This window comes from Ranitomeya imitator, chromosome 2 (assembly GCF_032444005.1).
Source record: "Ranitomeya imitator isolate aRanImi1 chromosome 2, aRanImi1.pri, whole genome shotgun sequence".
NCBI lineage: Eukaryota > Metazoa > Chordata > Amphibia > Anura > Dendrobatidae > Ranitomeya > Ranitomeya imitator.
Genome location: NC_091283.1, coordinates 403,304,894 through 403,329,464, shown reverse-complemented (window position 1 = coordinate 403,329,464; position 24,571 = coordinate 403,304,894). Strand labels below are relative to the sequence as shown.

The 24,571-nt window shown below is 46.4% G+C and overlaps 1 protein-coding gene across 3 annotated transcripts in view; it reads right to left on the bottom strand.

Moving 5' to 3' along the window:
• MYH10 (myosin heavy chain 10) overlaps positions 1-23,832 on the bottom strand; it is a 97,083-nt gene extending 73,251 nt beyond the window's left edge. For all 3 annotated transcript variants that reach the window (XM_069750654.1, XM_069750655.1, XM_069750656.1), the window contains exons 1-2: positions 23,704-23,832; positions 13,892-14,262 (exon numbers count right to left, since the gene is read on the bottom strand). In XM_069750654.1, coding sequence (XP_069606755.1) covers positions 13,892-14,239 — 348 coding nt within the window. In that variant the 5' untranslated portion in view covers positions 14,240-14,262; positions 23,704-23,832. The remainder of the gene's footprint in view (positions 1-13,891; positions 14,263-23,703) is intronic.
• Positions 23,833-24,571: the final 739 nt, after the last annotated feature.

Sequence of the window (24,571 nt, the reverse complement as noted above, 5' to 3'; positions counted from 1 at the left end):
TCATTGCTGTGTGGTAGCCCACTGACCCTAAGCTCCTCCTCATTGCAGTGTGGGTGGCACACTGACACTAAGCTCCTCCTCATTGCTGTGTTGTAGCCCACTGACACTAAGCTCCTCCTCATTGCTGTGTTGTAGCCCACTGACACTAAGCTCCCCCTCATTGCAGTGTGGGTGGCCCACTGACACCAAGCTCTTCCTCATTGCTGTGTGGTAGCCCACTGACACTAAGCTCCTCCTCACTGCAGTGTGGTAGCCCACTGACACTAAGCTCCTCCTCACTGCTGTGGAGTAGCCCACTGACACTAAGCTATTCCTCATTGCTGTGTAGTAGCCCACTGACACTAAGCTCCTCCTCACTGCTGTGGGGTAGCCCACTGACACTAAGCTCCTCCTCATTGCAGTGTGGGTGGCCCACTGACACTAAGCTCCTCCTCATTGCTGTGTGGTAGCCCACTTACATTAAGCTCCTCCTCACTGCTGTGTGGTAGCCCACTTACATTAAGCTCCTCCTCATTGTTGTGTGGTAGCCCACTGACACTAAGCTCCTCCCATTGCTGTGTGGTAGCCCACTGACACTAAGCTCCTCCTCATTGCTGTGTGGTAGCGCACTGACACTAAGCTCCTCCTCATTGCAGTATGGGTTGCCCACTGACACTAAGTTCCTCCTCATTGCAGTGTGGGTGGCACACTGACACTAAGCTCTTCATTGCTGTGTGGTAGCCCACTAAGCTCCTCCTCATTGCTGAGTGATAGCTCACTGACACCAAGCTCCTCCTTATTGCTGTGTGGTAGTCCACTGACACTAAGCTCCTCCTCATTGCAGTGTGGGTGGCACACTGACACTAAGCTCCTCCTCATTGCTGTGTGCTAGCCTACTGACACTAAGCTCCTCCTCATTGCAGTGTGGGTGGCACACTGACACTAAGCTCCTCCTCATTGCTGTGTGCTAGCCTACTGACACTAAGCTCCTCCTCATTGCTGTGTGCTAGCCTACTGACACTAAGCTCCTCCTCATTGCTGTGTGCTAGCCCACTGACACTAAGCTATTCCTCATTGCTGTGTGGTAGCCCACTGACGTTGTAAGCTCCACGTCATTGCAGGGAGTGGAGACACGAGATCCTGTGGGTAGGATTTTAAATTTTTAAGAAAACTTGCAATTAGTGATAAATAAAAAATGAGAAAGGCCATGTTCACATGATCCTTTTTTTCATGCGGAATTGCCGCGATTTTCCCGCTGCGGGTCCGCAGCTGTTTTCCATGCAGGGTACATTACATTGTACCCTATGGAAAACAGGAACTGCTGTGCCCACAATGCGGAAAATCAAAAAAATAGCCACGCTGAATAGCTGCGGGAAAAAAGAAGTACCATGTCACTTCTTTTTTCGGAGCCGCAGCGGTTCTGCACCCATTGACCTCCATTGTGAGGTCAAACCCGCAGTAAAACCCGCAGATGAAAAAAATATCTGCGGGTTTTACTGCGGTTTGTGCTGCAGAACCGCTGCAGCAGGAAGTGCGGAGAAGCGGGCGGAAGTGCGTGGGCGGAGTGTGGCTGCCCCCCCGTGCTCCGATCCCGCCCCCCCGTGCTCCAATCCCACTGCCCCGTGCTCCGATGCCCCCCCTCCCAGTGCTCCGATGCCCCCCCCCCCCCGTGCCCTAATCTCCCCCCCCCCCCTTATACTTACCCGGCGTCCCGGTGTCCGTCCGGCCGTCTTCTCCCTGGGCGCCGCCATCTTGCAAAATGGCGGGCGCATGCGCAGTGCGCCCGCCGAATCTGCCGGCCGGCAGATTCGTTCCAAAGTGCATTTTGATCACTGAGATATAATCTCAGTGATCAAAATAAAAAAAAAATAGTAAATGACACCCCCCCCCCTTTGTCACCCCCATAGGTAGGGACAATAAAAAAAATTAAGATTTTTTTTTTTTTTCCACTAAGGTTAGAATAGGGTTAGGGGTAGGGTTAGGGTTAGGGGTAGGGTTAGAGGTAGGGTATTTTCAGCCATTTTAACCCTAAACTTCCTAGAAAACACACAGACTCTGCATAGAAAACTGCATAAAAAAAAGGATCAAAAAAAGGATCAAAAAACGCATCAAAAAACGCATCAAAAAAGGACAAAAAAGGACAAAAAAAGGACCTGCGTTTTCTGCCAAGAGCTGCAGTTTTTTAAAAAACAGTCCTGAAAAAAAAAGGATGGAAATCAGGAACGTGTGAACATACCCAAAAGCTTTCACACAAAAAGAAAAAAAAAACACAACTCTGCTTCAACTACGCACACCTCCATTGTTACTGCACATGGTGGGGGCGCTCATAAATCCTCCGGCCTCCTCCATAGCATGTGGAGCTCCCACTTCTCCCTTAACATTCTTCCACAAGAACAGCATGGTCACTTAAAGGGAAAGGCTTCCACAAAAATAAAAAAAAAATAAAAAACGTGCCTCTTCCCTGGTGCATTCTAGGAGAGGAGACCAAGTGCCCACATCTCCAGGACGGCATATTTAGCGCCATTATATACCCACAGTCCCATGTAAAACCAAATAGTCATGTCATACATGTTTGATTCTGTAAAAACTCTTTAAAATTATTTCAGTGCCCCCTCCCACCCCAAAAACGGAATGATGGGGTGTATTCAGCCTCCAATGACACCACCCCGCAGCTCTGCTGGGAAAACTTGCTGCGATTCCTACGCCTGTTTACTCAGAGAATTCCTTCTCCATCACGACAGGCCCGGGGATGTGTGGGAACGGGCGCTCGTACCGGGTGACAGCGGGGATATAACACAGCTGAAGCCATGGCGCCGGTCACACGATCAGTGGTCAAATAAAATTTTGCAGAGAGGGCAATGATTTGGTGCCCGGGAACACACGGCCCAGAATGTGATAGAGGGGTGGGGATCGCCTGGACATGGGCATTTATGGCTCCATTAGAGTGGTCACCGTGCATGAGCATCCGGCAAGGTATAGGTTAGAGTGGTGCCCTGTTACGCCAGTGTAATACTGGTTACTATGGTGATAACTAGACCTGCTCAGTAACCAGTGACAACTACTGACCACAACTAAAGGCTCAATTACCATGGTGATAATTGCACGTCACAATATACTGCTCTGCTACCATGGCGATAATTACCTTCCATTAACACCTCAACCATGGCAACAACCACCAGTAAAGCCTCATTTACCATGGTGATAACTAGCCAACTGTTACCATGGAAATAGCTACCAGGCTGATAACTACAAGCCAGCAACTAGGCCTCAGTTTCCATGGTGATAACTAACAGTGACCAAAGACTCAGTTACCACGGTGATAACTAGCCAACATTTTGTTACCATGGATATAGCTACCAGCAACTAGCTCAGTTACCATGGAGATAATCAACAGCACGCTGCAAAGACTCAGTGACCAGCTACCTCTGGCTACATATCAACCAGGCTGATAACTACAAGCCACCAACTAGGCCTCAGTTTCCATGGTGATAACTACGCACGCTACGAGGGAGTTGTCATGGTGATAACGATCAGTGACCAGTAACTGTTTTAATTACCATGTCAATAACTACCAGCGGCCAGAAATGGCTCAGTTACCACGGTGATACCCACTCATCACAAGCCCTAATCTTCAATCTCCCATAAGGCCTTGTTCACACAACTGCAATAAGTGCAATATTAGCAATCCATTGTTTATGATATGGAGCAGAAGGCCGGACTTTATATTCGAGCCATGACAACCACAAAACCAGACTATTGTTTCTTAGCCCGGACCTCCATTTTGTCTGTGGGGATGGACAGCAGAGCGGCTTCCCCCTACAGTGGCCGGCCGCCGTGCCGTAATTTCCAGGAAAGTGGAATGGCGCTGTTTTATGACTAATTTAATTTGTCCCTCGTTAGTGCCCTGAGTAACGAGTCGTCTTCAGGAGACTGGGCATCAGGAGGGGGATAATTACAGAGGAATTCCTGCTTTATAAACCACGGGTTACCAAAAGTGAAAACATGTGTTTGCGTCTGCGATGTAGCAGAGCCTGATGTAGCAGAGCCTGCTGCCCCATCACAATGGGGGAGGATGTGTGGCCAGGTGTGCAGGAAGGGCCATTGTATATGGGCACACGTGTGGAAGAGACGGGAGAGGGGACAGAAAAGGGTAGTGGGCACGGCCAGGTGCGCAGCGACTAAATATAGTCTCAAATGTGGGGAGGGGGATGGAGAGGATCACGAAAAGCAGCAGGACACCCAGCCTATAAAGATCCACAGCAGATGCTTAAAGGGATCCTCTTTACCAATGAATTTCAATTTCTCCATTTCAAGATCTCCACTTACTGTCACTGAATGCAACATTTACATCCACAGACTGAATTATCCCTAGTGTGTACAGTCCTCTAAAAGCTAACTGTCAGGAATGTAAAGAAGAACGTTCCCCATTCACTGACTGCAAGCAGAAGTGTTGAAAAACTGAAAAGACGGCTAATGAAAAGTTATAACACTACATTATACTTCAATGGTTAAGCTTTGATATTGTACGGTCAATGCATGTAACACTGGATTGAGATCCCACCCAAGTACGTTTGGCTCCCATGACTGCGGCGGAGTTTTAAATGGCTCCTTATCGCCATAATGCCACATCCACACAGCGCCAAATAAGAACCACCCCCTTGTCAGGCACAGATTTGGGTTTGACAACTTTTCACACAAATGGGGCTTTAAATGTTCATTCTGCTGACCCCCTTTAAGAAAAGGGGTGGCACCAGCCGAGTGGGCTCCACATTTTCTGCAGCCGCCGCCGAGTGGGCTCCTCTTTTTGTGCACCCGCCGCCGCGCAGTCTTTGTGTTTCCTGACATTCCAGCACAGAAGCATTGAGCTGCGGAGATTACATTCAGGAAGCCCTCTGAAGACTGTCAGCCCTGCTGTTTAACATACCGGCCCCCCCGAACACCCTATATTGCTAGGTTTGTTGGTATTGGCACCAAACACAATTCTTAGAATTAACAGAGAGAGAGGAACTCTCCTTTTTGGAAAAACGTCAAGAACCAATCAAGGGACTGAGTCCGATCATTGAAGACGAAGGTCCAAAACTGCCCGTTTAAAGGAGGGCAGGACCTGACGGGACCAGTAATGAGGCTTGTCCGGCCATTTCTACCCATCAGAAGTGAGATCTGATACAAGACTTCCCATTTGCTGACAGCAGAGATCCCAGTGACTGAGCGGCTGTATGTGTTGCCATTGCTCCGAAGTAGCTGCGGTGCTGCCCCGGCCCCGCAGGAACACCACTGCTGGTCACCCCGATTCTTAAAGGGACAGGAGGCATTTTTTGAAGTCACTATTCAGGATGTCTGTGCTTCACAAAAGGAAGTTTACCTGTGGGGGTCTCAGAGGCACACATATGGGATCAGAGGAAAGGAAGTAAGAAACGACAAAAAAACAAACCCCTACATTTAAAGGAAACCTACCAGAATAGTAAAGTAACACCAAATAGTGTCACTTTAATGCATATCACAAATGTGAAAACCAGCAAGATATGACATCAGATCCAATGTGTGAAGTGACAGGAAACGTATATAGATGCAGATCCTAGCCACATCACTATCTACATCCAGGTGGCAATTAAAGGGGTTGTCCAATGTGTAATTATTAAATATATATAATATATATATATTTGTGTTTGATCAGCCGCCTCTCCAGTGGTTCCCGCCTGCCCTGCTCCAGCAATGACATCACACCCTACTGGTTACGAGACCGCCCCAGCCGATCAGCGCAATGATGGATGTGACGTCATTGCTGTAGGAATAGGAAAGCAATGCTTCTTTTATCCTGGGTTTTGTTTTTTAAAGGTTTTTTAAAGGAAAATCCAAGACTATGCCATGAAAGTCTTTGTATATATGTGACACAGGAAAGATAAATATCTTGGTACCGTGTTAGCCAGTATAACTTCAGAATTTGAATCAGTCTGTGCCTGATGAAGAGACCCGAGTCGTCTCGAAAGCTTGCAATTTGTTACCATCTTTTCAGTTAGTCATTAAAAGGTATCAACCACTGAGGACTCTCAATTCTAAATACTTTTGTATATATGTGGATCTTGATGCAGATGGCGATACTTTATGGAGTATGTATACACGTGGTCGGCCGTTATAGGACTAGGTTAGTGGGGGACTGGCCCTTTATATGGGAATCAATCATCGGAATGTCCCCGATCCACGGTGATGAATGGTTTCTGCAGTAAGGGAAATAAACACATATTGAATCAGGAATGTTCGGAGCAGCGGAGGGAAGCCGTATATCAGCAAGGAATGCTGGAATGTGTCGTACCCTGGCCCTGAGCCAAGGACACACACATACATACCACACGGCTCTCGCCCACCGAAGCCCACCACCAGATTGGGAATACTGGATTGGTACTTCAACCCGTGTGCTAGTACCGAGCTGTGGAAGATTTACTATGTGCTTCAGAGCTGGAATCCCGCCTGGAACAAAGACGATCATTGGGATTAGACCAATGACACAGACTGGGATATTAATGGAGGCAGTGCAACTACGGCAGACGGCAAAATGATGGAGCAGAGAATCCACTATAAATCTTTGGCCTTTTACTGTCTATGATGAGAATATGACCCAAAAAAACCAAACCCCAGGGAACGATTCACCCCGATGGCGCTCACAGTCAGTGCGGGAAGCTGAAGGCGAGGGACATGACCAGACACCAGAATGTGAGTATGTACAGTTTGTTTTTTTTGCATTTACAATGGTAACCAGGGTAAACATCGGGTTACTAAGCGCGGCCCTGCGCTTAGTAACCCGATGTTTACCCTGGTTTCCAGTGAAGACATCGCTGAATCGGCGTCACACACGCCGATTCAGCGATGTCAGCTGGTGATCCAGCGACTAAATAAAGTCCTGGACTTTCCCCAGCGACCAACGATCTCCCAGCAGGGGCCTGATCATTGGTCGCTGTCACACAACGATTTCGTTAACGATATCGTTGCTACGTCACAAAAAGCAACGATATCGTTAACGATATCGTTATGCGTGACGGTACCTTATGCTTACAGGCCAACCTCACAAAAAAAAAAATACAGAAAAAGGAACTACTCAGGCCTTTTCCCATTATCTGCCCCACGACGGGGCACCCCCTGCCACCACGACGTTCAAATCCGTTCTCATTCCTATTATTTCACTGTCCAGCCACAGAAACCCGATCCTGCCGCCACAATGGGGCACCCTGGGGGTGTTCCACAGACTGTTGAATAAAGAGGGGCCTCTACGCTTTGGTGCCGACAGAAGGCTAAGGCTCTTTATATGCCCAGTCACCCGGACCTCCTCAGACATTATGTCCAAGGCAGCTTAAAGGAGGTTTGGCCAACGGATCCTCAAAGTCACGGTGACCGTGGGTCCTCTATAAAGTGATCCTCAGCCAGCATCACATTTATAAGTTGTGACAACGTAAATCAGGGCAGAAATGGAGGCATATAGGTGTTAGAGGGGGTTGTGGGAGACCCCACTATTGTTCCGCAACTGGTGACAGTGATACATAAGTGTGGCTTCTCTCCTCGACACGAGTCACTGTGTCTTCTTATCACACAACGACAGGCATAAAATTCTCAAATCTCTGCAAGCAGGAAGTGCCGAACCTCACCCTGACATATCTGTGGCTAAAAAGGGAAGGACTGTGGTTGTGTGCAGAGGACGTCCAGCCGTACCCCGCAGTATAAGTATAGGGATGGACTATGGTCACTGTGGGCTAAGACAAGAACCTGCAATTCTCTACTTACTCTTTTGGGTAGAGGAGTTAAGAAATTGCATAAAAAGCACTTACATGAATATTTTACACTCCAGTTACATCGAAAGCGGCTTTAAGAATTCTGGGGAATCAGGGAATCATACTGTGACCCCCACCAACAATTCCAAATAGCTAACAAAGTTATAAAACCAGCTCTGGATGTGACAAGAGCCAACCTGTATCTAGAAAATTATTTATCAATTAGTTGCCCCCCAAAAATATTCCCTTTAAAAATTGAGTAATACAGGGTTGGGGCATTAGGGCAGCAAGTAGATGTTAAGCGGTCGCTCTATTAATTTTCTATAGGGCTGTCGAAAAAAGCTGAGCGCAGCTCCATAAGGAATCAATGGAGCAATTCTGCCAATCAAACCCAATCCCAAGAGTCGAGACCCCAATGACCCTAAGGGTAGGTAATCATATATTTTTACCGAAGGACAACCCCTTTAAGTTCTTTTTTTTATTAATTTAGCATGCTGCATATTTAAGTATTGCAACACTTTTTCCACTTTTTTCCTTCTTGGAGAAGCTGCTTATCTACAGTCCAACTTTTATATGATTAGAAGAGCCAAATGCAGTTGCCAAAATTGCAAAACGTAATACAAACAAAAGGAAGAGGGGGTGGGTGCTGCTGTCATATATAAAACTGCATGTGTTATATTAATATGCCTTTTAGAGCTGAACATAAACCCTTTCTATATGCTGTCAGGATTGGCTAATTAAGCCCTAAATTGGGATTCACCTGGCACCGGAGGACTTGAGGCTGTGATACTTTTAATGCCCAGCGGGAGTGCTAAAGGAAAACCAAAAATTTACACTGTGGTTCCCCCACTGAGAAGGGTTCATCATTCCAAACTTTTCTCTGTGGGGGATGTTGCTAACTACACATGCTGATCAGTTATTCTAAACTAGATAACTTAATAGAAAAAAGGGGGATAAATAGTTTTACTAGAGGTATATAAATGGCTAACATGAAAAGATCTGAAAGACAAAAAAAAAAAGCGCCTTTTCTCCAGACCTACAGGAAAGAGTGCTTCCTCACACACCAGATCCTTGATTTCAAGACGAACAATCTGGGAGGATGTTTTTGGTTTCCCCCGGAATTCAAAGAAAAAAAGCCTTCAAAACAAGTCAAAGGAAGTCAGAAGAAGGAATTTAAAAAACCTCACAAAATCTGGTATTTTATTCAACGCTGTGGTCACAGCCAAGAAATTTCTAAAACTTAAAAAAAAAAAAAAAAGATTTTGCCAAAACCTTAGAGGGGCTGTCTCATAGGAAAACCCCTTAGCCAATACTGACTTCAGCTGCACCCAACCCCCTTCTATTGTGGATCTAGCTTGCCAGTGTATTTCAATAGCAGGATGCAATGCTAAATTTCTCCAGTAGTGGCCACTGTAGATTTTCCATGATAGCTGCAATGACTGAAGCCAGATCCTCAGTGATCAATTGATCAATTTAAATATTAGAGTAAAGACCCCGTCACACTTAGCGACGCTAAAGCGATCCCGACAACGATACGACCTATCAGGGATCGTTGCTGCGTCGCTATGTGGTCGCTGGTGAGATGTCAAACAGTGAGATCTTCCCAACGACGCAGCAGCGATGCGGCGACCTGTAGCGACCTGTACAACGATGTCGTTGGTCGTTGTGACCCTGTCACATGGCAGCTATTATGACGATTCAAACCTCGATGAGGGACGTCCTGTGTGACGTTGTAGTCACACAGGCGTGCATTTGCGTTGCCTTTTCCGCGACCATTCAGTTCCGATTGGTGGTCGCTACTGCGTTCTGATTGGTGGCGGCCTTGCCTTATGAGGCGACACAATAGCCCTTCCGTCCTTTGTTCCTGACCGCGTGGTGGTTTGTAGATCGTTGTAGAGTTCTCCGGCCTGCGACTCCTCTTCGATTTATCTATTCTTCAACGGTTCTTCTGACACCTAGGATGGAAGCGCTACTATGTCGCCTTCTGTTGAAGGCATGACCGCCAATCAGAACGCAGTAGCGACCACCAATCGGAGTGGAGGGGTGCGGAAAAGGCAACGCAAATGCACGCCTATGTGTCGGTGTCTGAGTCGTCAACGAGGTCGTTGGTAAGGTGTCAAACACAGCAATGTGTGCTACCCAGCGGGACCTCAACGATCAAAAAAAGGTCCAGGCCATTCCGACACGACCAGCGATCTCACAGCAGGGGCCTGGTCGCTGCTACATGTCAAACATAGCGAGATCGCTACTGAGGTCGCTGTTGGTTCACAAAACTTGTGACTCAGCAGCGATCTCGCTAGCGACCTCGCTTAGTGTGAAGGTACCTTAACCCTTTATGAGATGATCTGGGATTTGACTAGACTAGCCAGTACCTTCCCATAAAACACTGGCCTAGAAACTAACTGAAGGCAGCACCAGCTACAAAGCATCATGGCTCTGAGAATCAGAACCCAAAAAAGGACCTTACACCCAATTTACAAACCATGTATGCTAAATACATCCATGTGTAAACATACTCTAAATGGAGATGCCCTCGAAATGAGAGCAAAAGGTGATCCATAGATGAAAACGGCCAACTGTTATTTTCGAGGTTGATGCTGCCCCTCCACGAGATGCCACTTATCTTACTGCTGTAGATAAGCGCTCTCCATGATGGATTCATCCAGACGCAGTCTGAAACGGAAAAGTGACAGACGTCTGCTTTCCATAGCGGTCAGCGTCTCCGCCTGGCGGCTTATCTCCTGGCAAAAGCTCGCCATTCCTATGCCCTGATTGCTTCCATTCCTTACCTCTGACACAGTGCATTCTCAGGCAGACCACGGCCATTCCTTGGCCCAGTCCTTGCTATGTCTTGCCCACAGAAAGCTTGCCATACATCCGTAACATGGATACAGGGAGGGAGACGTAATGGAGGAGGATATGGAAGAGACGTATCAATTAGAAGTACATGGAAAAAAAGGAGACCGGCTCAATAATGCATGGGGCATTACTAGAAATCCAAAATAGGGAGATGTGGACATCTAAAGTTTAGAAAAAACTTTGTATATTCCAGCAGTGAATATGGGATAATCAGGTAAATATCCCATCTTTTGTCCAGAGCGAAGAGCAGTTATAAAGAGCGTTCCTCTCCGGGGGACCTGTCATATGTTACATAGACAACACATTGATGTGAATATGAACAGTGTAATACTTTAATTTTCCCTGTGGGGGCACTGTAGGGAAATGGAACACTTATTGTCATGTTAAAACACAATTGATCGTTGGCGGTCCCAATAAGGAGACATTTATTAAAGCGGTCTGTTTACTAGTCGATTATAAAGATTTCGTTATACAAAGCAGAGAACCTCTTAAAAACCATATAACAGGCTCTCTCATGTAAAGAGGATGGGTCACTAACAAAAGTTGTCCGCTGTACAGTGCCCACAGCTGAAGCTTGTTCCACTAAAACGTTCCTTGAAATCACTATCACAAAAAAACAAAAACTTATACTGTCTAAAGGCCCAAGGAACTCAAAAATGTACACAACTAGCCAATACTCCTTTTTGATATAATGGATAAAACTAAATCTTTAATTAATATACTTAAAACCATGAAACACAACCACAGACATAACACAACAGACAACTGTGCTCTCTAGGTATATCCCAATCAAGAAACCCTTTATACCCACTACCTAACAGCGGAGGTTGGCACCCTACACACAATCGAGATTGGCGCTCCCGCTCGACGTCGGCTGACCCTAAATCTCCTGTTGCTGCCCTAGATATGTGTCACAATTGGGCTGTCAGTTATTCAACGGAAAAAAAATTAGATAGAGGTAGACTAAAGCCATTATTGGCTATTGATTTGCCAATTATAAGGCTAAAAAATTGTTAATAGGGTGAGAGACACGGACATGCAAAGTGCAAAAAAATAGTGTAAAAATTGGTGCTCAAGTGAACAAAATAATACCTTGCTATACTGCTACCTATTGCTTTGAACCCTGCCTAACTGTGGGGGTTGGCACCCTACTGTACAGCGGATATGGCGCCCCCACTCCACATCGGCTATCCCTTGGATTCCCTATGGGTAGCTAAAGAAATAAATTTGTCAGGAATGATATATCACAATGTTACCTTAATATGGCATAATGTTGAAAACCATAGTTAATGACCGATCAGCCAATATAGCATACAGAATATAGGGCCGTGCTTAGTAACCCGATATTTATCCTGGTTACCATTGTAAATGTAAAAAAAAAAAAAAAACCACTACATACTTACATTCCGGTGTCTGTCGCGTCCCCCGGCGTCAGCTTCCCTGCACTGTGTCAGCGCCGGCCGGCCGTAAAGCAGAGCACAGCGGTGACGTCACCGCTCTGCTTTACGGCCGGCGCTTACACAGTGCAGGGAAGCTGACGCCGGGGGACGCGACAGACACCGGAATGTAAGCATGTAGTGTTTTTTTTTTTTTTTTTTACATTTACAATGGTAACCAGGGTAAACATCGGGTTACTAAGCGCGGCCCTGCGCTTAGTAACCCGATGTTTACCCTGGTTACCCGGGGACTTCAGCATCGTTGGTCGCTGGAGAGCTGTCTGTGTGACAGCTCTCCAGCGACCACACAATGACTAAACAGCGACGCTGCAGCGATCGGCATCATTGTCTATATCGCTGCGGCGTCGCTTAATGTGACGGTACCTTAAAAGGAAAATTTGAAGGTCATATTAATGATAAGTCAACCGATAGATCATTGTTTAGTTAATATAACCTTCCAGGTTTCTTGATAGGGATATACCTAGAAAGCACGGTTGTCTGTTGTGTTATGTCTGTGGTTGTGTTTCATGGTTTTAAGTATATTAAAGATTTAGTTTTATCCATTATATCAAAAAGGAGTATTGGCTAGTTGTGTACATTATTGAAATCACTATCACTAAAACCACCGCTCATCATGTCTAGGGTAAAATGTAAAGTCATGTGATCGCTCCCTGCCAAAAAAAGTCATGTGATCGCTCCCTGCCAAAAAAAGTCATGTGATCGCTCCCTGCCAAAAAAAGTCATGTAATCGCTCCCTGCCAAAAAAAAAAGTCATGTGATCGCTCCCTGCCAAAAAAAGTCATGTGATCACTCCCTGCCAAAAAAAGTCATATGATCGCTCCCTGCCAAAAAGCCATGTGATCGCTCCCTGCCGGAAATGAGAATGATTGTGTTTCTTGCCCCATGTGCTCTTTGGGAAGCCATTTAATGGTACACATATGGCTTTTTATGTCACATTATAAAGGGAGCAGAGAATAAAAAAAAAAAATTGTTATAATGCCTGGATCCATTTAAGACCTCATCAGCAGAAACCAATGAGGAATGGATTTTGAAGCTCCTCAAAAACGGACAGTACCATATATCCAGGTCTCAATGAGGTAAAGACCATTCTAGGGCACTTCTTAAAAAAAACATAAAAAAGTCCAATTTATTTTGGAAGACACGTGATGTCACTATATGACATCATCAAAAGCTCAAGAAAAGGATATCACAGTCTGCCTCTTTAAGACAAGCGTCCTCCAACATATAAATATTAATGTGTGGGTATTGATTACAAAGTGCCCTGTTGGGTTCTGCTGATGATGACGGCAAACTCCACTAAGGAATAATGACTAATCCTCTATATGGAAAAAGCTCGATGCTGACAGCCGCTCCAAGTCCAGGCCTGGGCGGACGACAAGGTTGTTTATGTGATTGCAGATGAGAACTTGGCTCCAATAGCAATTGGAGGACCCATCAGGTCCAAGTGACCCAGGAAATATAAGGCAGTCAGTGCACCAAGTCTGCAGCTCCACAGCAGCCGGTGTCCGACAGCCCCCAGACATGACCCTGATGGTAAATATTTGGCTTAATTTGAGGCTAGAGACAAAATAAAACAAAAAAACACGTTTCCGAAAATCCTCGGGAGGAAGTTGTGGCTGCAGAGGGATTTAGCTAATATATGTTACAAATAAAAAAATATAAAAACTGTGAAACTGCCCCGATCGAGATAGGAATAGCACCAGACACTTATGGCACAGACTAGCCCTTTAAACTGATGGTGAAGCCAGGACTATTAGGATTAATTTACATAAAAAACAACCATTTCCTAAACTCAGAAAAAAGTATTATCAGTCACAAAAAGAGAAAGTTCGGACTTACATAGATGAGTCCAGAGTAATATCTGTCCTTTAGGTTGTGCAGGACGGAGGCCTCGTTGAGGCACGTCAGCTCCGCCATGTCTTCCACCTTGGAGAACTTCGGGGGGTTCATCTTCTGGATGTCGTCTTTGTTTACCATGGCCTTCTTGCCATTCTCCGCTAGCTCCACCACTACCTCATCACCCTTCTCCTCTTTGATGCTGGCTGCCTCGAACCCATGCCGTTCCGACGGAACCCACACTAGCTTCTTGGCTGTCCAGTCAGCCTGGGTGGCTGGATTGTAGACCACATCGCGGTCCACAAAGAGGTATCGCTCGGGGTCATCCTGCCCCACTCTCTGAGACATCATGACTAGGAGTCTCTAGGAATCACCTGTGGAGAGAAGACACAAACCAGACTTATCAGTTAAGCTTAGATACACTGGATCAGCAGACAGTATCACACATGATAGGCTTAGAATTACCAAGTCATGCAGACTACTCGTTCACCAACAGTAAGTAAAATGTTGTAGTCCAGAAAAAATAAAAGCAATCACAAATTATTGTAACTAACAATACATGGTCACCGGAAATTCAGACTTTGAAATGTGATCATTTCTTTTCCACCAAATTGTTATGATACCAAAATAATCGGAAGATACCCTACTATATGTAGATGTAACCTGTCTATTATCTTGTACACAGGGAACAGTATTATAGTAGTTATATTCTTGTATATAGGGGCAGTTTTATAGTAGTTATATTCTTATACATAGAGGCAGTATTATAGTAGTTACCCGTATATACTCGAGTATAAGCCGACCTGAGTATAAGCCGACCCCCCTAATTTTGCCACAAAAAACTGGGAAAACTTATTGACTCGAGTATAAGCCTAGGGTGGAAAATGCAGCAGCTACCGGTGAATTTCAAAAATAAAAATAGATGCTCCATACCGTTCATTATGGCCCCATAGATGCTCCATATAAAGCTGTGCCACATATAATGCTCTGCACCGTTCATTATGGCCCCATAGATGCTCCATATAAAGCTGTGCCATATATATTGCTCCATACCGTTCATTATGGCCCCATAGATGCTCCATATAAAGCTGTGCCATATATAATGCTCCATACTGTTCATTATGGCCCCATAGATGCTCCACATAAAGATGTGCCATATATAATGCTCTGCACCGTTCATTATGGCCCCATAGATGCTCCATATAAATCTGTGCAATATATAATGCTCTGCACCGTTTATTATGGCCCCATAGATGCTCCATATAAATTTGTGCAATATAGAATGCTGCTGCAATTAAAAAAAAAATGCCATACTCACCTCTCTTGCTGCCCGCAGCTCCTCAGCGTCCCATCTCGGCGTCTCTCCGCACTGACTGTTCAGGCAGAGGGCGGCGCGCACACTAGTACGTCATCGCGCCCTCTGACCTGAACAGTCAGAGCAAGAGGACGCGGAAGACGGAGCGGCGCCCGGCGGGTGGAAAGTGGACAAGTGACTATGACATACTTACCTGCTCCCGGCGTGTCCCTGGCTCCTTATCTCGGACAGATGGTCTCCGGGTGCCGCAGCCTCTTCCTCTGTCAGCGGTCACCGCTCATTAGAGTAATGAATATGCGGCTCCACCCCTATGGGAGTGGAGTCCATATTCATAACTTTAATGAGCGGTCTCACGTGACCGCTGAACAGGGGAAGAGCTGCGGCACCGAAGACCGTGGGACAGGCAGGGGGAGCGCCAGGACTAGGTGAGTATGCCTCAGCCCTCTGTCCCCCTCACCCGCCGACCCCACCGCCGATCATGACTCGAGTATAAGCCGAGAGGGGCACTTTCAGCCCAAAAATTTGGGCTGAAAATCTCGGCATATACTCGAGTATATACGGTATATTCTTGTATATAGGAGCAGTATTATAGTAGTTATATTCTTGTATATAGGGGCAGTTTTATAGTAGTTATAATCTTGTGCATAGGGGCAGTATTATAGTAGTTATATTCTTGTACATAGGGGCAGTATTATAATATCATATTCTTGTACATAGGGGCAGTATTATAGTAGTTATATTCTTGTACATAGGGGCAGTATTATAGTAGTTATATTCTTTTGCATAGGGGCAGTATTATAATATCATATTCTTGTACATAGGGGCAGTATTATAGTAGTTATATTCTTGTACATAGGGGCAGTATTATAGTAGTTATATTCTTCTACATAGTGGCAGTATTATAGTAGTTATATTCTTGTACATAGTGGCAGTATTATAGTAGTTATATTCTTATACATAGTGGCAGTATTATAGTAGTTATATTCTTGTACATAGTGGCAGTATTATAGTAGTTATATTCTTGTACATAGTGGCAGTATTATAGTAGTATATTCTTGTACATATAGGGCAGTATTATAGTAGTTATATTCTTGTACACAGGGAGCAGTATTATAGTAGTTATATTCTTGTACATAGGGGCAGTATTATAGTAGTTATATTCTTGTACATAGATGCAGTATTATAGTAGTTATATTCTTGTACATAAGGGCAGTATTATAGTACCCTATATACTCGAGTATAAGCCGACCCTAGAATAAGTCGAGTACCCTAATTTTGCCACAAAAAAATGGGAAACTTAATGACTCGAGTATAAGCCTAGGGTGGGAAATGCAGCAGCTACCAGTAAATGACAAAAATAAAAATATATACCAATAAAAGTAAAATTGATTGAGACATCAGTAGGTTAAGTGTTTTTGAATATCCATATTGAATCAGAAGCCCCATATAATGCTCCATACAGTTCATGATGGGCTCCATAAGATGCTCCATACAAAATATGCCCCATATAATGCTGTACAAATGTTGATTATGACCCCATAAGATGCTCCATACAGTAGTTATACTCTTGTACATCGTATTAGTATTATAGTTGTATTCTTCTTTCTGTGTGGGAGGGACAAACAAAACAGAAGACCAATATTTAGTATGTGATTTAGGAATGAGGACACTACTATTGCCCGTGATAGGGATTGCATACAAACTAGCACTTCCCAAGCAATACATGCCAGGTTTTACCACTTCCCAGGAGACATCCTACTAGTGTCTGGATTTTGCTGTCTCACAGTAGGGGATGTACTTGGTAATCAGACTGGATATAGCCTTCCCATTATTACAGAGCTGGGTGACTAATGACTTCACCTGTTGCTTCTTTCCTGGCACAGCTCGACCCTTGTTAAACTCCAGGAAGCCTATCAGTGTGTGTCATCCAATCCACAACAGAACCATAACATCATCTCACTGAACTCCGCAGATCGCATCTTCGTACCCTCCCCCGACGCTTCTCCGAATAAATATACCCACCCAAAATTTAGCATTGACAACCACTGAGCCCATACTTGCCCACTGAAAGTCCAAAACATGGTAACTGGTCAACTCGCTGCCGCAATTTTTTTTATTTTTCCTTCCTATCATGTCACTGCATTGATTCCTGAAAATCACCAGACCAAAGTTTTTAATATGGCGAGGGGCGCTGCTGTTAAAATGTCATCACTTTTGGGGGTTTCCCAATATGTAGGACCCCCAAAGTCACTTCATACCAGGATAGGTCCCTCAAAAAATACATTGTTACATTTCCTTGAAAATATGAAAAATTACTGCTGCATTCTTAAACCTCCCAAAAGGTTGCTAGTTTAACATTTTTCTCAAATTTCTGATACTTTTTGTAAATAAACACAAAACATTTACCTAAATTTACCATTATCATAAAGTATAATGTGTCACGAAAAAAAAACAAAATCACTGGGATTTGTTGAAGCGTTCTAGAGTTAATACCACATAAAGTGACACTAGTCAGATTTAAAAAAAAAATGCGTCCAGGTCAGTAAGGGGTTAAACTAGGAAAAAAGGCGACAGAACCTTTTATACTGTTACCAAAAAGTTCAGTGGTAATGCCTTCCTCCTCTCCTGTGGTGGCACTGCAGGGAAACCGAACATGTACTTCAAGGATTCCCCATAGATCACAGCTGATCACTCAGGTCAAAAACAGAGAAGCTTCTCTAAAAGGGGCGGTTAAAGGGAATCTGTCACCCCCAGGCGTGTATAGCTTACTTTTATCCCCAATTTATGCAGCACGGTTGTAGAGCATGCCACAAAGAAGGTCAGGATCGTTCTGGTCCAGAAAAATATTTGTGTGTTGAGATTTTGAAGAAGACAAGGTACCAAGTTCACATGATGGGTGAATGCACTGCCAACTAGTCAAAGCGCATACATCACTCCCTGGGACGTATATATGACCTATTAATATGGGCATACAGGTAATGGAAATGTTAGGAAATGTTACACTGGTCCTACCTGTATGCCTCATAATAATGGTCCTGATGCTGAGAAATGTCATATTCTGTCTTTATGCTAATGATATCTTCCGGGCTCATGGGCGTGCGGTGCTGTATCCCTGCCTGCTGTTCTCATTGTAATACTACCCCCCCCCCCTCCCATGTATGTCAGTTATGGCCTCGGAAACCCACGGCATACAGGTAAAACTAGTGTAACATTTCCATTACCTGTATGCCCAGATTAATAGGTCATATATGTCCCGGGGGTGACAGATTCCCTTCAACTAGTTGGCAGTGCATTTACCTAGCATGTGATGTTGGTACCTGGTCTTCCTCAAAATCTCAACAATATTTTACTGGACCAGAACTATCCTGACCTTCTTTATGGCATGCTCTACAACCATGCTGCATAAATTGTGGATAAAAATAAGCAAGACGCCTCAAAGTCCTTTCCATCGAGTTCTGGGAAAAACGTCCAGTTGGATGGCAAGTAGAGATTTCACATACTGCACTCCCAAAGCGACAAATGTGAATATCTTTGAAAGGAAACAACGCAGTGCAAAAAGAAACATAGCTGCAGAATCTGGAATCTCATATTTTATGAGGTACCAGTATTTAATATTTTGGGTCAAGTGATAGGTCTTAAATTACAGCAGCAGGGTGTCGCAAAAAAACAGTGATCCAACAAATATCACCTACGGGATAGGTGATAACGTGCTCAAACCAGGATGTCCCTAATACTTCCAACTCAAACCTGCTAACATACTGTGCCACGGTTTGTCATTTGATGGATTATTTAAAGTCATTTTTTTGCCGTGTTATGCATTTAATTTTTTTTGCACCGAAATATTTGAAACATAGGCGGTTTATGAATTTTGTGCAAAATGTAAAAAAAAAATAAAAAATGCTCTTCATATTTGTCTTTAACCTTGCAATAAAAGGTGTGATGTTCTGCCAAAAAGATTCAAAATTTTAGGCATACATAATATCACTCTGCGGGAGTACTGGGGTACATTGGTGCAAAAGTTTTCCAAAAGTCGCAATTGATTAATTGGCTGAAAACATCAGAAAACCAAAAACCAAGCCTGCATTACCTAACATAGCATATAGGGGACGGCGCGTGGGGGCACGTGCCGCATATAGGGAAAGCCGCGTGGGGGCTCGCGCCGCATATAGGGGAAGCCGCGTGGGGGCTCGCGCCGCATATAGGGGAGGCCGCGTGGGGGCTCGCGCCGCATATAGGGGAGGCCGCATATAGGGGAGGCCGCGTGGGGGCTCGCGCCGCATATAGGGGAGGCCGCGTGGGGGCTCGCGCCGCATATAGGGGAGGCCGCGTGGGGGCTCGCGCCGCATATAGGGGAGGCCGCGTGGGGGCTCGCGCCGCATATAGGGGGGGAGAGAATGAAGATGAGGCAGAACTGGAGTCGTTTTCCAGACACTCACTATGCAATGGTACTGCAGCATGGGCCCATTCAAACCAGTAAAGCCATATTCTCAAATATCACCATTCCACTAGTAAAAGCTACATGCCGCCTTTTCAAAAATGCCAGTTTACAAATGCCCTACACCTTGTTAATATTGGCACGTAATCCCCCCCCCCCCCCCCCCCCCGCTAGTAATACCACCACCTCATGTCCTGTCAATACCCCCAGTAAAATGCAGTTTTAAAAAAAAGATCAGGAGCGCTGGCATCTCATAGTGGGTACGAGAAGCGTGAGACTAATCAGCCCTCGGCCCCCTGCCTTGAAATATGAGAAAAATTTAAAGAAAAATAAATTCTTAGAAGAAGAATTCAATCCTTGATTATAAGGTTGGGAAGATTACAGGCAGGGCGACGTTACGATAACGCGGGCGTAATACCCGCTACCTAATAATCCGGATACAGACAGTCAGGTTAATGCGCCTAACAACGGCCCCCCAGACCCGAAGGTGAATGGGAAGAGTACGGCTGTGCAGACTAATGCAGGGGGTGACAGGCGGCGGCAGATTTTGGGGGCAGAACGGGTACACGAGGGGGCTGGAGAGATAGTGGTAGGTTCCTCTAGGAGGTGGGCAGGCTGGTGCTGGAGGGGGCACAGAGGAGGGGGCTAGACAGAGCAGAGGAGGACTGACTGAGCGCATGGAAGCTGCAAGTCATGATGTAGACAGGCTCTTTGTTCCCCTGGAGCTGCTGCAGTAAGAGATCTGAGCAGCCGCCCACCCAGCACAGGGTAACTGTTCTCCACACTTGTTCCTCCAACTTAACCCCTTTCTTGCCATCCCCTCCCCCCTAAACAAGGTCAAGCTGAAAACAGCTCAAAAGCAAGACCTGGGTGGTGCCCCTGATGTGGAGCGAGATGTTCTGCAGCAGGACAGGCAGCCAGATAAGACATGCCCTCAGCCAGAAGAAGGAGATGGCACCCTCTGCCCGACGTGTGTGCCACAAGCAGACAACAGTGTGCGGGCAGGCCTGAGACACATGGGCACCAGACTGAGGGAGGGGGAGAGAAAGATCAAGCTGCCCTTGAAGGCAACCAGCAAGGCAGGAGTAACCCATATGGCCAATTGGTTAACCCTTCCTCTGCTGCAGCGAGGAAAAACATGGCCGCCTCCACGATCCCTGAATGAATGGGAAAGGACCGGCGGGCAGCATGGCATCTTCCCTGGCAGAGCCATAAACACCTTGTCCCTGCAGACATAGCTAGCCCACTCATCTACCAAGAAACCTTCATTTAGGGATCAAATCCAGGTGGAGACCATTGTCATTCAAAAAAGGAGAGGGGGACGCCTAAAGGAATTCTTGAGGGTACGAGGAAGAAGGGGATCACGTACAGGTATTAGATCCCACAGTTATCCAAGGGGAATACTTGGGGATTGGTGCAGGGCACACATCCTGGCACTGGCAGAGAAAAGCAACAACTTGGAAACAATCATTTGTTACAGCTTGGTGTCAAATACTTATTGGGGAAGGAGAGGCATCATACCAAAAATGTTTGTGTATTTGGGTGCTAATGCTCACACCCTAGAATTTGGGAATCCTAGAGGTTGGGGCAGCTCCTTAACAAGTGGCTGATCCAGAGCTCTTCAAGGGGTTCAGTGGTTAAGACGGGGGGGAGGGGGGGGGGGTGTATTAGAAAAGAGCCCATAACCTGGGTATGAGGCACAGCCTGGGTATGGGATACCGGAAAAGGGGCACCGCCTGGATACGAGATACCGGAAAAGGGGCAGCGCCTGGGTATGAGATACTGGAAAAGGGGCGCCTGGGTATGAGATACCGGAAAAGGGGTAGCGCCTGGGTATGAGATACCGGAAAAGGGGCAGCGCCTGGGCATGAGATACCGGAAAAGGGGCAGCGCCTGGGCATGAGATACCGGAAAAGGGGCAGCACCTGGACATGAGACACCGGAAAAGGGGCACCGCCTGGGCATGAGACACGGGAAAAGGGGCAATGCCTGAGCATAACCATCTTTATTTTTATATAGCGCTAACATACTCCGCAGCGCTTTACAGTTTTGCACACATTATCGCTGTCCCCGATGGGGCTCACAATCTAAATTCCCTATCAGTATGTCTTTGGAATGTGGGAGGAAACCGGAGTACCCAGAGGAAACCCACGCAAACACGTGGAGAACATACAAACTCCTTGCAGATGTTGTCCTTGGTGGGATTTGAACAGGAAAAGGGGCACCCCGCCTGGGTATGAGATACGGGAAAAGGGGCACCGCCTGGGTATGAGATATGGGAAAAGGGGCGCCTGGGTATGAGATATGGGAAAAGGGGCACCGCCTGGGTTTGAGATACGGGAAAAGGGTCACCGCCTGGGTATGAGATACGGGAAAAGGGGCACCGCCTGGGTATGAGATACGGGAAAAGGGGCACCACCTGGGTATGAGATACCGGAAAAGGGGCACAGCCTGGGTGTGAGATAGTAGAGAAGGGACACAGCCTGGGTATGAAATACTGGAAAAGTGGCACAGCCTGGGTATGAGATAGTAGAGAAGGGGCACAGCCTGGGTATGAGATAGTAGAGAAAGGGCAAAGCCTGGGAATGAGATAATAGAGAAGGGGCACAGCCTGGGTATGGGAAACTATTAGCTTAAGGGCATAACCTGGGTATGGAGCAAATGATAAATGGTATCACTTTTATATGCAGTATTGAGGTATATTATATTATAGAAGGGGCGGGCAAGCCTGGGTAAAGGCAATGATGTTACTCAACCAAAGGACTATTTACTCACACATAGGGCACAATGGAGCAGTATTACTGGGGGGGCATCACCCACACATTGGGTACAATGGAGCAGTATTTAGCGGGGGCCATCACCCACACATTAGGCTCAATGGAGCAGTATTACTGGGGGGCACCACTCATACACTGGGCACAATGGAGCAGTATTACTGGGGGCATCACCCACACTTTGGGCTCAATGGAGCAGTATTACTGGGGGGCATCACCCACACATTAAGCTCAATGGAGCAGTATTACAGGGGGCATCACCCACACATTGGGCTCAATGGAGCAGTATTACTGGGGGGCATCACCCACACATTAGGCACAATGGAACAGTATTACTGGGGGGCATCACCCACAGAGGGGGCACATTGGAGCAGTATTACTGGGTGGCATCAACTACACATTAGGCACAATGGAGCAGTATTACTGGGGGGCATCACCCACAGAGGGGGCACAATGGAGCAGTATTACTGGGGGGCATCACCCACAGAGGGGGCACAAAGGAGCAATATTACAGGGGGCATCACCCACACATTAGGCACAATGGAGCAGTATTACTGGGGGGCACCACCCACTCATGGGGCACAATGGAGCAGTATTATTAGGGGGCATCACCCACAGAGGGGGCACAATGGAGCAGTATTACTGGGGGGCAACACCCACACATTAGGCACAATGGAGCAGTATTACTGGGGGGCATCACCCACTCATGGGGCACAATGGAGCAGTATTATTAGGGGGCATCACCCAGAGGGGGCACAATGGAGCAGTATTACTGGGGGGCATCACCCACACATTAGGCACAATGGAGCAGTATTACTGGGGGGCACCACCCACTCATGGGGCACAATGGAGCAGTATTATTAGGGGGCATCACCCACAGAGGGGGCACATTGGAGCAGTATTACTGGGAGGCATCACCCACAGAGGGGGCACATTGGAGCAGTATTACTGGGGGGCATCACCTACACATGGGGCACATTGGAGCAGTATTAGTGTGGGCACCCCTCACCCTTGGGCCATTAGGAGGCTACACTGATGTGGTATGGGGGCATCACCTGGGCACTGGGTGGTCACCAGTGGCAGAAGCCTCCACTCAGGACAATTACTAGGAATTCCCCATACTCTGCAGCCGGCTGCACTATGGGGGGTTACATACAGCACAGCCCGGCTGAGTATGGGGGGCGGCTCACTAATCCCCCCGGTGGGGTAATATCATTATAATAAGCTAATATTACCATTATCATGAAAATCTCCAGACGAGAACCCGCCCCAGCCACCATCCCCCTCTTACCGGCGGCTCCTGGGCTCCCTCTCTGTCTCTGCGCCTCCCGGTAGCCACCAGCCCGTCACCTCACCGGGAACGCCCACAGACACTAGGAGGAGCCTTTCAAACCTCACCACCTACTCTATTGGCCAGCTCTGTCTCTCCTCCGCCCCATATCTCCGCTGTGATTGGCTATCAGTGCCGTCAATCATTTAGAAACCGTTACTTCGCTCCCACTCCATCATTTTTTTTCCTTCATTTATCCCGCCTTTCTCCTGCAGGACATAGGCTGGAGATAGCTGTCAATCATTAATGCTGCATTCCTATTGGCTAGTATGGTTTCCATGGGATCCGGCAGTGTAGGCGGGTCTCTTTTGGACCGGGAGTGTGCAAGTTTGATTGACAGCTGAGTGAGCCCCACGTGGGTGTAATGCTGATTAGAAGAGAAGAGGCCCAGGTAACAATGCGTCTATTATCCCCCAATCTGTCCTCACGCCCCCAGTAGTGAAGCCCCCAATGTGGCAAATCTTGGCTGCAGATACTGTCGCGCACCAGTGGCAGAAATAATGATGATTTATTTGTCAGGTCACGCCCCTCATGACTAGCCACACCCACTTTTCACAAATTTGACCGAGAAGCTTTATTTTTTTTTTTGCATCTGTTGTGCAGCAAAATTATGCAATTGGTTAACCCCTTAAGGACTGATAACATGATTCTGCAGGTCTTTACGGTGATAAGTGTATAGTTTTAACACCTTCACGACATCGCCCATAAATGTACGGTGCATGTCGGAAGCTGGTGTACGGAGGGGTCAAGCGATCAAAACTTCACATCTATCCCAAAGTGGTACCAATAAAAACATTGTCTAAAAAGAAGTCATCACCACACAGCCCCA